The 14,621-nt window shown below is 57.6% G+C and overlaps 1 protein-coding gene and 1 long non-coding RNA gene across 2 annotated transcripts; both read left to right on the plus strand.

The window, feature by feature from the left end:
- The first annotated feature begins 1,776 nt into the window (after positions 1–1,776).
- On the plus strand, positions 1,777–4,366 carry LOC121348041. The gene is made up of 3 exons (XR_005954316.1): positions 1,777–1,967; positions 2,811–2,856; positions 4,243–4,366. It is a non-coding gene; the product is annotated as an uncharacterized LOC121348041 (long non-coding RNA).
- Positions 4,367–4,543: 177 nt separating this feature from the next.
- TULP1 (TUB like protein 1) lies at positions 4,544–12,999 on the plus strand. Its single transcript, XM_041427184.1, has 11 exons — positions 4,544–4,621; positions 5,116–5,241; positions 5,471–5,575; positions 5,666–5,800; positions 5,982–6,073; positions 6,586–6,762; positions 7,097–7,209; positions 7,698–7,806; positions 8,002–8,100; positions 8,378–8,549; positions 9,333–12,999. Exons 3-11 carry the CDS (start codon positions 5,530–5,532, stop codon positions 9,464–9,466), a joined length of 1,077 nt encoding a protein of 358 aa, XP_041283118.1. The 5' UTR covers positions 4,544–4,621; positions 5,116–5,241; positions 5,471–5,529; the 3' UTR covers positions 9,467–12,999.
- Positions 13,000–14,621: the final 1,622 nt, after the last annotated feature.

The raw sequence follows: 14,621 nt of genomic DNA on the forward strand, positions 1-14,621 counted from the left end.
TTTCCTGAGGGTCAGCTGAGTGGGTGGAGGAGTCATTTGTGCCCCTTGACCGAGGGTGGGGAGAGAACAGAAAGCTGAGCCAGTGGGGTATTAGGACTGCCCACCCCTCTTTTACACCCCCCTCCACAATCTTGGCAGACTAAGCCAGATTTGGTTAAAATTCCTCTTCTCCAGTCCCATCAGGTGCTACCTGAAGCATCATTTCTCAAGCCTGTCTGTTTTCCCACCTGCAGCAGTGGCACAGCTGCTCCAGCTGCTCATCCAGCTCTTGAGTTTTCTACCACCATGGGATGCACCTCCCTGGAGGCTGCTGTGAGACCCAGGGCCTCTGCAAAATATGGATTTTTCATTTTTCCTTGCAGGGCAAAAAAGTCCTTTGGGGGCAGCCCAAGCCACATTTTCCATAGGAAATAATCTCAACAGGAAAAAAAAACAAAAACAAAAAAAACAAAAAACCCAAAAAAAAAAAAAAAAACACCAAAAAAACCCCCCAAAAAATCAACTGGCTTTGTAGTTTTTGGGCTTGCTCCCCGTTTTTAAGCAGATTTTTCAGTTTATTTTGGCTTGGTGCCTTTCTGTCCCTTGGAAGAGAAATGGAACTCGTGTGGGTGATGAGGTTTAGAGATGAAAGGGAAACCAGGAGGGTTTTGTAAGGAGGATTAAGAAGATCCCGGTGCCGGTGGGTGTGCAGTGCTCAAATGCCATCTAGTGGCACCAAGCACGGGCTGGGGGTTTTGGGGGGACCGTGGTGGGCTGGCCAAGGCCGAGGGGCCGCTGGGGACACTGGGGACACTTGGCTTGTCTGGCTTTGCAACCCGAGAGCGTCCATGGGGCCTCTGAGGAGGAACAGCAGCAGTTAAGTGGTGAGCAGGGGAGGAGTGAAACTTGCTTTGTAGTTTTTGGGCTTGCTCCCCGTTTTTAAGCAGATTTTTCAGTTTATTTTGGCTTGGTGCCTTTCTGTCCCTTGGAAGAGAAATGGAACTCGTGTGGGTGATGAGGTTTAGAGATGAAAGGGAAACCAGGAGGGTTTTGTAAGGAGGATTAAGAAGATCCCGGTGCCGGTGGGTGTGCAGTGCTCAAATGCCATCTAGTGGCACCAAGCACGGGCTGGGGGTTTTGGGGGGACCGTGGTGGGCTGGCCAAGGCCGAGGGGCCGCTGGGGACACTGGGGACACTTGGCTTGTCTGGCTTTGCAACCCGAGAGCGTCCATGGGGCCTCTGAGGAGGAACAGCAGCAGTTAAGTGGTGAGCAGGGGAGGAGTGAGCAGGAGATTGTGAAACACATCCAGAGAGACCTCGGGACGTGGGACAGGGTCAGGGCAGAGCCGTGCTCGGTACAGAAACCCCTAGCACCACCCGGAGCAGGGATGCTGCCTTCCCCTGCATGGGCTTTCCATGTGAACTCACACAAAACAGCCCAAATCCTGCTTTTCACCCGCCAAGAAGACACTTTTGGGTGAAAAACAAAGATACACAGGGAGGATAACCTAAACACAGTCAGAGAGCTGCTCCTCTGCCCACGGGCTGTGCCGTGCCAGGGACCCCAACCAGCCAGGGGGGAACCTGTGCACCCCAAAAAGGTCTGGGGTCTTTGACCCCCTGCATTCCTGCAGAGCCCCCTTTCCCCGCGATTACTCCCTACCAGCTGCTCTCCCGGCAAGCCTGCCTGCCAGCCCCTGAAATCCTATTAACCGAGTTTCAGGAGAAATAAAGTTAATCGCCTCCTCCACCTGCTCTCCCTCCTTTCCCTTCTCCTCCGCCCAGCCCGGAGATTGCGGAGGCGGCCGAGGCCGCTCTGGCTGGGACTGAGCCCATGGCCCTGGGCTGCTAGGGGTGCAGGGCAGGAGCGAGCCGAGCCGAGCCGAGCCGTGCCGTGCCGTGCCGTGCCGGGCCGGGCCGTGCAGAGCCGGGCCGGGAGCGATGCCGCTGCAGACGGAGATCCTGAGAGAGGTCTGGGCTGCCGACAGGTCGGTGCCGGGGGCTGGGTGGGATCTGTGGGGTGGGATCTGTGGGGTGGGATCCACTGGGTTTACAGCTGAGCTTTCCCCAGGCCATGACCCTGAAAGCCAGATCCCCCCCTTCCCTGCCTTTCAGAACAACCCCCTGGGATCCACGGGGTGGGATATGCAGTGTGGGATCCATGGGGTGGGATCTGCAGTGTGGGATCTGCACTGTGGGATCCATGGGGTGGATCTGCACTGTGGGATCCATGGGGTGGGATCTGCACTGTGGGATCCATGGGGTGGATCTGCACTGTGGCATCCATGGGGTGGGATCTGCACTGTGGGATCCATGGGGTGGGATCTGCACTGTGGGATCCATGGGGTGGATCTGCACTGTGGGATCCATGGGGAGGATCTGCACTGTGGGATCCACGGGGTGGGATCTGCAGTGTGGCATCCATGGGGTGGGAGATGTCCTGGACACCCCCAGCGTACTCCCCTCTCCTCCAGCTCCTTTTCCTCCTGTTTTCAATTTCAGCGCAGTTCAGTGAGCAGTTTAATCATGGTGTTGTTTCTTTGGGGGTTGGTGGGATGATGCTCACTGATTTACAGAGAGGAAAAGTTTGTTAGATGGGGATCCCCAAATTAAGCTCCTTGCTGTCCCCCCCGGCCAAGGCAGAGCCTGTCCTGTGCTCTGTTAGGAGGGATGATGTCAGGCAAGCTCGACCCAGTCGAGAGAGGGAAATGCTGCTGGAACCAAATAAAAGACTGACCTTTCCCCCTTTACAAAAAATCGGGGCAATCTCGTGCCCCCAGGGTCTGTGGAGGGCTGAAAGCCCTCACCCTTTTGATTTCTGTGCCCCACAGCCCCAGTGAAGAGCCGGGGAGCCCCCAGCAGCACAAACCCAAACAGGTGAGAAAAAAATCCTTCCCCTCCATCCCATGTGCCACCATCCCCTGCTGTGGGCTGTCCCCAAGGGCTGGGACATCAGAGACCCTCAAACCCCAGAGCCCACACCAAGGCAAATTTGGGGCTGCTCTGTTGGGGTGCTGCAGCCTGTGAGGGCATGATTTTTGGGAACCCCCTCCTGAGCAGGTGGGTAGGGACAATTCCACAGCCCTCCCTTCTTTGTGCATCCTTCTGAATCCCCCCTCCACCACTTTGAAGCACCCCATGAGGAGGGATCCTAGTTCTTAGATAACAATTTAATTAAGCCCCTCAGTTAAGCTGTAAACTGTGACTCACTTTCCCCAGGCCATGACCCTGGAAGCCAGACCCCCCTTGCCTGCCTTTCAGAACAGCCCCCCAGTGCCCCCCAGCCTTGGAAGGCTCTCAGCAGCAATTTCATCCACCACCCAATTTAATTTTTAATCAGCAGCTCCTCCTTGAAGGGCTTTGTTAAGTAAGGGAGTGGTTGCCCACCCTGCAGCTGCTTAAGGGATTAGGGGGTGCAAAGGAGATTTTCTGTGTGAGCTCATGACACGGAAGAAAACAGCCAGTTCCTAGCTTCACCATGGAGCCCCCAGCTCCCCCTCCCCAAATTCACAGTCCTGGGATATCACAGGGATCCATCAGGATCCCACTTTTTGCAAAACACGCTGCCCTGGAGCACGTGGGAGAAGGGAAAGCCCTGCGAGGGGGAAGATGCTCCGTTGGGCAGCGGGAGCCTCGGTACACCTGGATTTGCTGAGATCACTTTCTGAGAGCCCTGAGCTGACACCCACTCCCCAAATACCTCCTGCCCAGAGTCAGGTGCTGACCCACATGCTCTGTATTTGGTAAATCGGGGTTATTTATAGCCCCAGCTAACCAGGATTAGGTATGCTGTGCCTAATCCTGCTGCTTCCTTGCTCCTGCTGACCTCCTTGCCATGCACAGGAGCTTCTTGTGGGTGTGAGAGCTGATGGAGGTGACAGTCCAGGCTGTCTGCCCCTCCCTGTGTCCCCTGTCCCAGCTCAGGTGCCCAGAGTGGCTCCCAGCCAGGGTCCCCTGTGTGATTTGTCCCTCTGTGCTGACACGGTGTCACAGCAGCACCATCATCCCATCCCTCACCTCCAGGGCTGTCCCAGGGCAGGTGTTCTGTCTGTCTGCTAACAAACCTTTGTGTTTTCCTCCCTCTGCCTTCCTCGGGGGGCTGCCCCACGGTAAGTGACACTTGGGAAGGTGGCAGTGTGTCCCCTGCTCCCCGTGCTGGGCCGGGGGAAAGCCTGGCTGTATTTCTGGAAGGAACCCAGTGCTGATGGAGCAGGGGTTCCCTGGTAAAGGGAAAAGGTGTTTAAGCTGGCACCACCTCTGCAGCACCGTCCATGAGGGCAGAAGCTGAAGAAGAAGAGGCAGGAGCCCGGGCTGGAGCCCGAGGCCAAACCACGGCGGCCGCGGGTGAAGAAGCTGAGTGAGGCAGGGGCTGCAGAGGAGCCCCCAGCCCCGGCACAGGGTGAGCACAGCCCCCCACAGCCCCCGGGGAATTGGGGCGCCCCACCCTGCACCCGAGGCACTCTCCATCGTGGGCATCTCTTGAAACGTGCAGGGGTGAAGAAGGTGAGGAAGAAGAAGGAGGAGAAGGGGGAGGAGGAAAGCGACAAGGACCCCTCCTCCAAATTCCCCAAGGAGCCTCGGAAGAAGAAGGAAAGCCTGGCTCCCCGCTCCCAAGTGCCCAAGGGCTCCAAGAAACCACAAGGTGCGGGGGCAACACCCAACACCCGCCCCTCTGCAGACTCGTGGCACCTCGTGTGCCCCGGTGCCAGGTCCCGATAGCGCCGGGGGTGCTCCCGGGGCTGTGCCGGGGCTCTGCCGGGCTCTGCTCATCCCCGGCAGAGCTTTCTGCCTAAACCCCGCTCCGGACCTGGGAGGAGCGGGGATGTGGCGGGGGAGCTGCGCTCGCTGCCTTGCTCGGGGAGCGGGTATCGAGGGGCAGAGTGGGGTGGCACACTCCCTGGGGAGGTGACACTGCTGTCCCCGGGAGCGAGGAGCGGCTCGGCTCGGCTCGGCTCGGCTGCGGCCGCGAGAGAGCGCTCTGGCTGCGGCTGGACACGGCCGGGCCGGACCCCGGCACCGCCGGGGACAGCGAGAGCCCCGCTCCGGCCGCTGCCGCCAGCCACGGCCCCTCCTCGCTGGGGGACCCCGCTGCCCAAGGGTGTTTTGTTGGCTGATGCCGCGGTCACCTCCGGGCAGAGCCGGCTGAGGATGAGGAGGATGAGGAAGAAGAGGTGGAGAATAAAAACCCGCCGAAAAAGCTCAAGAAGAAGCTTCCCAAAGAGCCCCTCTCAGGCGGGGGTGAGAAGAAGCTGAAGACGAAGGGTGAGTGCGCAGGGGACAGGGATGGCTTAAGCCCAGCTTTGGGATCTGGCCTTGCTGGACCAGGAAAATGCCTTCACTGTCCCGGAGGCTCAGGGGGCTGCAGAGCCATCGCCCCCTCCCCAAGCGATCTCCCCCCAGCTCAGCCCTTCCTGCTGCTCCGACCCTGTCCCCATCACTGCCCATTCCCGTCCCCCTGGCTGGCTGCTCATCAGCTCCTCTGTCCCAGCAGAAGACAAGAGCGACCCTGACAGCAAAGCCAAACCTGCCAAAAGCACCAAGAAGGAGCCAATGTCCGTGTTCCAGGTGAAGAAGGAGAAGAAAAGCAAGAAGAAAGGTATGGGATGAGCAGGAGGAGGTGGCAGCCAGTCCTGCCGCCTGGTGGCATCACCCGTGTTGTGTGACCGTGTCCCCCTGTCCCTCACAGCCGCCACCAGCAGCGATGAGGAGGACGATTCCGACTCCAGCACCAAACCCATTAGGTCAGAGAAGAAGAAAAACCCAGCATCCCTCTTTCAGACTGGTGGGGACCCCCCAAAAGAGAGAAAATCCAAAAAGAAAGGTGAGAGCCCAGCACTGGGCGGTGGGGGTTCTGGTGGGGCTTCTGGGGGTGCAGTGAGTTTGGCCATGGAGAGCGGGTTACAATCATTGATGTTGACACTGGTCTATGCTGAGCTTGATTTTGGGGCTCAGTAGAGTCAGGATCTTCTCCCTTCTGTGTCCCTACCTGTTCCTGCCAGCAGTTCCTCCCAAAGGGGCTGAGAGTGAGGAGGAGACCCCAGAGGCCCAGCAGAAAAACTCCAACAAGAAGGGGAAAGCAAAGAAATCAAAGAAGGTACAAAAGACCCCTCAGAGCCATGGGGAACCCCTCAGGGTGGGAGAAGAGGGGTGGGGGTTCTGGGGGGGCTTCTGGGGGTGCAGTGAGCTTGGCCATGGAGAGGCCATTGATGTTGGCACTGGTCTATGCTGAGCTTGATTTTGGGGCTCAGTAGAGTCAGGATCTTCTCCCTTCTGTGTCCCTACCTGTTCCTGCCAGCAGTTCCTCCCAAAGGGGCTGAGAGTGAGGAGGAGACCCCAGAGGCCCAGCAGAAAAACTCCAACAAGAAGGGGAAAGCAAAGAAATCAAAGAAGGTACAAAAGACCCCTCAGAGCCATGGGGAACCCCTCAGGGTGGGAGAAGAGCAGCTCTTCCCCTCAGGGCGGGTCAGGAGATTTGCAGCATCCCCCGCTGAGAGCCACCAGAGTGTCCCCAAAGCCACCAGCTGCAGAGCCCGGGGGGGATGAACAGCAAGGAGCAATTAGTGGGGAGGGAGGGGGGCTCTGGGGTCACCATCCCCTCTCACGCAGCAGCAGAAGGAGGAGAGGCCCCCATCCCCTGTCATCGAGGTGGACAACCTGGAGGAGTTCGTGCTGCAGCCGGCGCCGCAGGGCGTCACCGTCAAGTGCCGGGTGACACGGGACAAGAAGGGCATGGACAGGGGGCTTTACCCCACCTACTACCTGCACTTGGACAATGACAAGAAGGTGATTTGGGGCGGGGGCATGGAGATATCCATCCCAGAGAGCACCCTCAGGGTTTGGGGGATGCTCGCCTCACCCCGCTGTGCTGGTGCACCCTGAATGAGGCTGCTCCCCTCTGCTGCAGTTCCTGTGGGTGGTGCCTGGGAGGATGAGCTGACAGTGGCTACAGAGCCGTGCTAAAGCTGGGCTGGGCTCAGCCCCTCCTGCCCTGTAATGAAGACAGTATTTTGGGGATCATCTTCATGGCTTGCTCAAGGTCATGGCAGTGACTTGGGGGACAGCAGTGACAATGGCAGTGACAATGTGCCATTCCCACATGGTCCCACTGCTCTACCAGGTGTTCCTCCTTGCTGGGAGAAAGCGTAAGAAGAGCAAAACCTCCAACTACCTCATCTCCATCGACCCCACTGACCTGTCACGGGGTGGAGAGAACTTCATCGGGAAGCTGAGGTAGGAGCAGAGCTGGCACCCCAGCTTGGTGGCACCCCGTTTCTGCAGCACCCTTTTCCCACTCCATGACTTACAGGCTGTCCCAAGCTATGGCTGGCGCAGACAGGAGGTTAAATTCAGCATTTCCCACTGCTGTGTCTGACCTGAGGAGTGGTGGGGGGCTGACAGGGGAAAACAAGCTTGGCCGGTTCCTCCCAGCAGACAGGTCATGGCTAGAAAAGGCACTTGGCAAGTCCCAGCCCGCACTGCCAGCAGCCACACAGCAATGCTGGGGGTCCCCGTGGTGGCAGCACCCTGTCACACCCCGATTTGGGGGTTCCTTGAACCCAAGAAAACCACTGAAGAGCGGGAAGGTCGGCACTGGCGGGGAGCAGCACCGGGGGTTCGCAGCCAGACCAAAACCAAGGCTGTGCCTGGAGAGAGGCCACAGAGGGGGCAGAGGGGACTCGGTGGCATCAGCCACGGCCACGTCCCACCCTTGGCTGCAGATCCAACCTGATGGGGACGAGGTTCACCGTGTTCGACAACGGCGCCAACCCCGACAGGGCCAACGCCGACTGGTCCAACGTGCGGCAGGAGCTCTCGGCCGTGGTCTACGTAAGAGCAGCCACACAGGGAGCCCCTTCCCGCCTCTCCCGGGCAGGGAGAGAGGGGTTCCCACCCTGCACCCCTCCACTGGGGCTTGCAGACACGTGGGGTGGGCTGGAGCCACCCCCGAGGCCTCGTTCAGCCCCCCTGAGAGGCTGTAAGCCGCGGTGGTGGCTGGTTTTAGGGAAGGGGTTTCTGTTGTAGGAGACCAACGTTTTAGGGTTCAAAGGCCCCCGGAAGATGACTGTCATCATCCCTGGGATGAATGCTGACTGTGAGAGGGTGCCCATCCGGCCCCGGAACGTAAGTCAGGGGCCAGACTGAGAGAAATACCTTGGGAGGTGAATTTGCTGGGCACCACCTTGGATTTTACCCATCTTGGGGCATGGAGAGGCTTTCAGGTGTCCCTAAAATTCAAGGTGTCCCTGGGAGATGGGAGACATGGTGTCTTTTTCCCCATAATAGGTCCCATTTCCAGCTGGGTTCTGTTGCAGAGCATCCCCCAGGATGCCACAGGGAGGTGGCAGGGCTCTGGAGGGGTTACCCCAACTCTGCTCCCCTCCCTCTTGCCCCTCCCCAGGATAACGACGGCCTCCTGATGCGATGGCAGAACAGGAACATGGACAACGTGATCGAGCTGCACAACAAAGCCCCAGTGTGGAACGACGAGACCCAATCCTACGTCCTCAATTTCCACGGCCGGGTCACCCACGCCTCCGTCAAAAATTTCCAGATCGTGCACAGCAGTGACCGTAAGCTGGGACAGGGGATAGGGTGGGGGAGCACTGCCTCATGAGCTGGCCCCAGCACCCAGTGTTTTTGTTGAAGTTCAGTTTTTTTCATGCTCTGGAGCCCTGCCTGCCTTTGTGGAGCTGGGATGAAGCCAGACAGGTCTCCTGCAGGAGCTGCCCTTGGGCCCTGGCGCTGGCAGGGGCAGCGTGTGAGGCTCCTGTTGCCAGGCAGCTTTAGGGCAAGGACAGATGCTGTGGGGTGCTGAGCCCCCATCACACTCCAGCCACCCACCCAACCCAGAGCATTGTCCCCAGCACACTGCTGGCAGCCTCACCCTGGGGTGCACTGAGCCTCGGGGACGGTCCCTCAGGGGTGGCAGCAGCTCTGCCTGGATGCGGCTGCTCGTCACCTGTCCGGCGCAGTCAGAAGCCCTTGGCCTCCGGGGTGTTGGGTTACGGGACAGAAAAAGCCTCTTGAGGGCCCCTGGTTATTTTTACAGATTTCCTGTCACCCGCCCTCCAGCAGCAGCAATCCCACGGTCAAAGGGGGGGTGGGGTGAGTGGGGTCCCTGTCCCTTGGGGGGCTGTGGCATCCAGGGAGGGGGGTGCTGGAGGCACCACGGGAAAAGGCTGCATTTTGGCGATCTGTGCTGCAGTAGAGCACAGGAGCCCCGGGCTGGGGTGGGGTGGGGGTGCGTGGGCAGCTTCTTTTGGCCGCTGCGGCGTGGGCTCGCTGGGGACAGGGACAGGGAGAGGCAGGCTGGGGGCACAGGTGACGGAGCTGGCTCGCCCTCTCTCCCGCAGCTGACTACATCGTGATGCAGTTTGGGCGGGTGGCGGACGACGCCTTCACCATGGACTACAACTACCCCCTGTGCGCCGTGCAGGCCTTCGCCATCGCCCTCTCCAGCTTCGACGGGAAGCTGGCCTGCGAGTAGCACCGGGACCACCGGGACCACCGGGACCACCGGATGCTCCTGCAGCCCTGTCCTGTTCCGCTCCCTGCACTTCCACCTTCTTCCAGTCACGGCTGTTCCTGGGGTGGTTCAAGGCACCTGGTGCCCACCGAGTGCTGTGGGATGCTCACCCAGCTGCTGCCACCCTGCCTCTCCAGGCAAATTTGGGGCAAATCGCTGGGCTGGGGTGATGGCAGAGCCAGGTATATTCATATTCAGCAGATGAGGCTAACTGCAATCCCTGTCCTCATCCCTTTGGACTCAGGTCCTGGAAACTCTTCCACCCTCCCCCTGCTTTTTTTGTTGGTTTTTTTTTGGTGTTTTTTGTTGTTGTTGTTTTGCTTTGGGTTTTTTGGTTTTTTGTTTTTTTGTTTTTTTGTTTGTTTAAAGTGGTTTATGCTCAGTCTCCCAGTGAGAAGGGGGTAGGTGGTCTCCTCACTTTGTATCTCCTCATCCCTGCCCACGTGCAGGTGGGCTCTGCCTAAGCTCCCAGCCAAAGCCCCCATCCCAGCTCCTTGCCCACCAAGCACAAAGCCCCTCTTTTTCCCCGTTTTGCCCCGCTGTGAGCGGATGGCTGATGCCCACGGTGTGTTTGTACCCACTGGGTCTCACCTCACTGCCCAGAAACTGCTGGGGATTTGGGGCCCTAAGAAGCAGCCTGGCACCGGCAGCACAAGGGCACGTGCCGAGGGGTGACAGTGCCAGCAGGGGAGGGCTGGCAGGCACGTGAGGCAGAGCTTGCATTGCTGGCAGGTGGCCCAGCTGCCAGGAGAGACCTGGAAGAGAAAACTCAGGGTGCACCAGGAAGCAGAGGAGTGACTCATGAGGTGTGGTGTGGTGCTGAGTCACGCTCAGCACCCAGACGGGCCCTGCTCAGCTCCCCGTGCCCTCAACCCTCGCTGCCCCTTTACCCTGGGATGCCCCTCCAGGTGTCCCCACAGCTGCCTCACTGGTGCTCTGTGCTCATGAGAGGTGGGGGACAGAAGGTGCCATCCCCTGTCAGCAGATGCTGGAGAGAGGCAGCTCGCTGGGAGCAGGACAGCTCATGCCCCCAGTTTCACCAGTTATGGGGTGAGGATTTGGCTGCACAAACAAATCTGATTAATTCAGTGGTGAGAAAAAACGGGGACATGCCATGGAGCCCTGAAATGCCATCCTCAGCTCTCTGGTGCTGTTTCTCACCTGCTCAGCTCACACACTGACTCCAGAACCACGTAGGATTCCCTTCCCAGGACACAAAGGGGTTGTTCCCTCATTCTGGGGGTGATATGAGCCCCCCAAGTCAATGCAGCTGAGAGGCAGCTGCAGCAGAAAGGCTGAGGAGCAGATGGATGAGATGGATGTGATTGTGCAAGCGGGATGCTCATCCTCTCTGGGCAGTGTTGCAACATCACCATGGGCTGAGCCTGGAGCGTGGAGCTGAGGACAGATGACAGTGACAGGGGAACCATGAGCTGCTGGACCACTGGTGAACATCTGCCCCAGTGGCTTTGCAGATGGGAGTGGAGATCTTTCCCAGCTGTATGAATCCTTCATGCTTCTTGGGCAGATGTGTGGTGGGGCAGGCAGAGGTGGACAGCTTGGGGACAAGCCAGCCCACGTGGGACATCATCCATTACCCACGCAGAAAGCTCAGAGAACATCTTGTGAGCTGAAGGGAGAACCGGCCCCAGCAGTTCGGGGCCAGCGTCCCTGACGAGGTATGGCCAGCAAATGTGGGGAAAGCAAGAGCTTTCTGCCCAAATCCAGCCACAAACCCAACATCTGTTTGAAATCGGGACGAGCTCAGCTAACGGTTGAGCTCATGCTTGTCCCCATTTCCTCCAGTGCAAGGAGAAAAGGAGCAGCCGGGTGAGAGAGAGGGGTTTGGGCTCCCCAAATTCTGGCTGCTGTTATCCCAGCTGCTCCTCAGGTTCATTCTCCATCCCCTCGCCCAAAAAGTTTCCATTTTCCATTTGCCCACTGTTGCTTGCAAACCCTTCAGGTTCAGCAACATCCCTGTCACGGGTGTCCCTTCAGTGTCACCCGATGTCAGAGCAGCCACTGCCTCAGCCGCCCACCCGAAATCCCTTCTACAAACCCTCTAACGCAAACCAACTGTGGCAGGAGAAACAAACGAAAACAATTTAATAGGGCGATGGATACTCGGGCCCTTTGTTTGCGCTGGCTGTTAACACCAGAGGAGATGAGGGATGGAAGCAGTTGAAATGTGTATCTGCTTTGGCCGGCGGAAAGTGTGACGGATGCGCCGGCAGACCAATGGCTGAGGATGCTGGGGTGTGCGTGGGTGTGAAAGGAATGCTTGCTGCAAGAAAAGATAAAAAAAAAAAAAAAAAGAAGAAGAAAGAGCCTTATCAATGGTGTTTGAGTCCAAAGTCTGTGTATTCCTTAGAGAAAGGGTTTCCTCAGTCCCCAGGGGTGATGTTTTCCCTGCAGTGTGAGACTCTGAGGATTCTGAAGGTTCGTTTTAGGGGTGCTGGCTTTGGGCTGGTGCTGTAGGCGTGGATTTAACCCCACAAAGTGCTCATGCAGGGGCACAAACGTGGCCAGTGGCCAGAGGTGACTGTCGTCAGCTCCTCAAGGGAACCTCCTGGGAAATGAGTTTTATTTTTGCAGAGGTGCTTATAAGGCAAAGGGGAGGAAAAAAATAAGGCCCCACCTCGCTGCTGACAGCACATGCCAGCCAGGAGCAGTGTCACTGCAGTGCTGGTGGCTCTCTCCGTGGTTCATCCCCTGCTGATGAGCAGGAAGGTGGATGTGGGGGCTCTTCTCCAGCCTCTGGCTTCTCCCTCTTCCGTAGACCCCTGGGCTTTGGGGGGCTCCAGGCACCCAGCTCTGAGCCCTGCTCTCCTGGGGAGGCTGACAGATATTTCTGTGGGTTCCAGGTGGTAAATGCCCCACTGGGCAGGCAGCCTGAGGAGGGAAGGGCTGGTACATCCTGGGGGGGTGGGTGGGGAGACCAGCACTGAGAAACTCCTTGTCCAGCAGTGGAAGGGCTGGAGATGTTTGTTCCCAGCGAGCTGCCAGCCCTGGGGGATCTCTCTCCAGCTTTGAAGTGGCAGAACTTTAATTAATTAAAGAAGTGATTGCAATGAGGTGTTCTTCTCTTCCTTCCCCCTCCCCTTCTATTTATCTGGGAACATTTTTTAGAGGGAAAGGCAGACATTGCTGGCTAGCTCAGCTGTGGCTTTGCACGATGGGCTCCTCGATGCAGCAAGCGACAGGCGTCAATGGGAAAGCCAATATTTTTCAACTGCTTTTTAAAAGGAGTAATTTTTTAATTAGTGAATCCATTCTGGAGAAGTGTTGGAGTTTTACAATGTTGTAGCTGTTCTTGGTGTGTTGCCTAGACTTGGATGTTCTGGCCATAAGAAAATATTATTTATGGCGTTGTAGCTTGCAGCTCTTTTATATTATAATTTGAGAAAGGAAGTTGCTGTTCCCACCAGTGGACAAAAAAATAGCAGAAACAAGGACTGTGGACTTCTGAAGGAGGAAAATAAATAAAAATTAAGAGGCAGAATGGAAACAAACCACTGTGCCAGCCTTGAATTTTTGCACTCCTGAACAAGCTCATCCCAGCATCGCTGTCAGTTGTGCTGGATGCTGTGGCCAGACCCCTGCCCCAATGGCAAGGCCAGAGCAGCAGGGACCCCCTCAGCACTCCCCTGCTCAGTGTTACATGTGTTCCTAAACATTTGTGGATCAGGTTTTTTATTCATGGGCTAATGCACACTTGTTTGCTCATGCCTTACTCAGCCTAAACTCCTATTGAACTCAATTAAGGCTGTCATCTCCAGGAGCACTCAATGTCATTTTTGCCCAAGTAAGGGATGAGTAACGAGGCTCTGAACAGCCCTTGGAGAATAGCAGCCATTTTGTTGCAGTTTTTGGTCCAGATTTCTTACAAGTTAGCAGCAGGCCAAGGGTGGAAGAATGCAATATGGCTTTATGAATCACACACAGTTGCTGAATGCGCTGGATGCTTCAGAGCCTGTCACTTCACGGACTGAAGCATTGGCTGTCTTGTCCCAAAACGCTCGAATACAACCAAGCTCATGATGAAAATTAGAAAAATATGTTTCTGGAAGGAACGGGATGCAAAGAACATCCCTTCTCCCAGCAGGGCGCTGGCAGGATCCCTCACCCTGATTTCTCTCTGGGGGTTTTGGGTACTGTGGCACAGGCCTGTGGCCAGGGGCACTGGGGCTTTTGCCCCTTTTGGGGCTGCAGTTGCTGATGGTCAGGCTGGGTCGTGGCCAGGGATTTGTATGTGATCAGCTTGCTGTGGCTTAGCACATTACCACCCATCCGCTCTCTCAGAGGAAGTGACCATGGCGTGGATCCTGGCTGAATTCCCTTGAGAAATCCCAACAGCGTGGGCTGAATTCCCATCCTGGGCACCACGGGGTGCGTGTCTGGGAGAAATGGGGCATCTGCAGATTGGTGGGAGGCAGGGGACTGAGTGTGTGTGTGTGTGTGTGAGGATGAGGAGAGGGATGAGGGTGTCAGGACAGGGAGGAAGAGGAGGATGAAGACGTGTGGCAGGGCATTACAGCGTGAAGGCAATGAAAATGTGCAGAAGGGGATGGAGGTGAGCACAGGGACGCGTGTGAGTGCAGGGGGGCGGGAATGAAGAGTGGGCACAGAGGGCGATGAAGATGTGCAGAAGGGGATGAAGGTGTGCACGGGTGACCCTGCCTGGCTGCGGATGGGACAGGACAAGACAGGCCAGCAGCACCTTCGTGGCCCAAGGCCGCATCCCGGGAATGCCGGAGGGAGAAGGAGGAAGAGGAGGAAGGTGAGGAAGGCTCATAGAAAGCGCTCCCATAACCCGGGCCGGACCGAGCCCAAATCCAGGGCTGCCCTTTCCCAAAAAATAAACCTCCCTGTGGAAGGGAAGTCCCGAGTCCCCGCTGCCCCGACGGGGAGGTCGGGAGGGTCGGGCGGGAGGAAAGGCCGGGAAGAGGAGGAGGAGGAGGTGGAGAAGGAGGTTAGGGGAGGAGGAGGAGGCTCGGCCCGGCCCCGCCGCCTCCTGATTGACTCCCAACTTTCCGCTCCTCCCTCGCATAAACTTTCCCGTCCCTGCGCCTGGCTCCGTGCGCGGTCCCGGGAGCCCGCCGCGCTCCCCGCATTC

Source organism: Onychostruthus taczanowskii, unplaced genomic scaffold (assembly GCF_017590055.1).
Source record: "Onychostruthus taczanowskii isolate IOZ18803 unplaced genomic scaffold, ASM1759005v1 scaffold97, whole genome shotgun sequence".
NCBI classification, from domain to species: Eukaryota; Metazoa; Chordata; class Aves; order Passeriformes; family Passeridae; genus Onychostruthus; species Onychostruthus taczanowskii.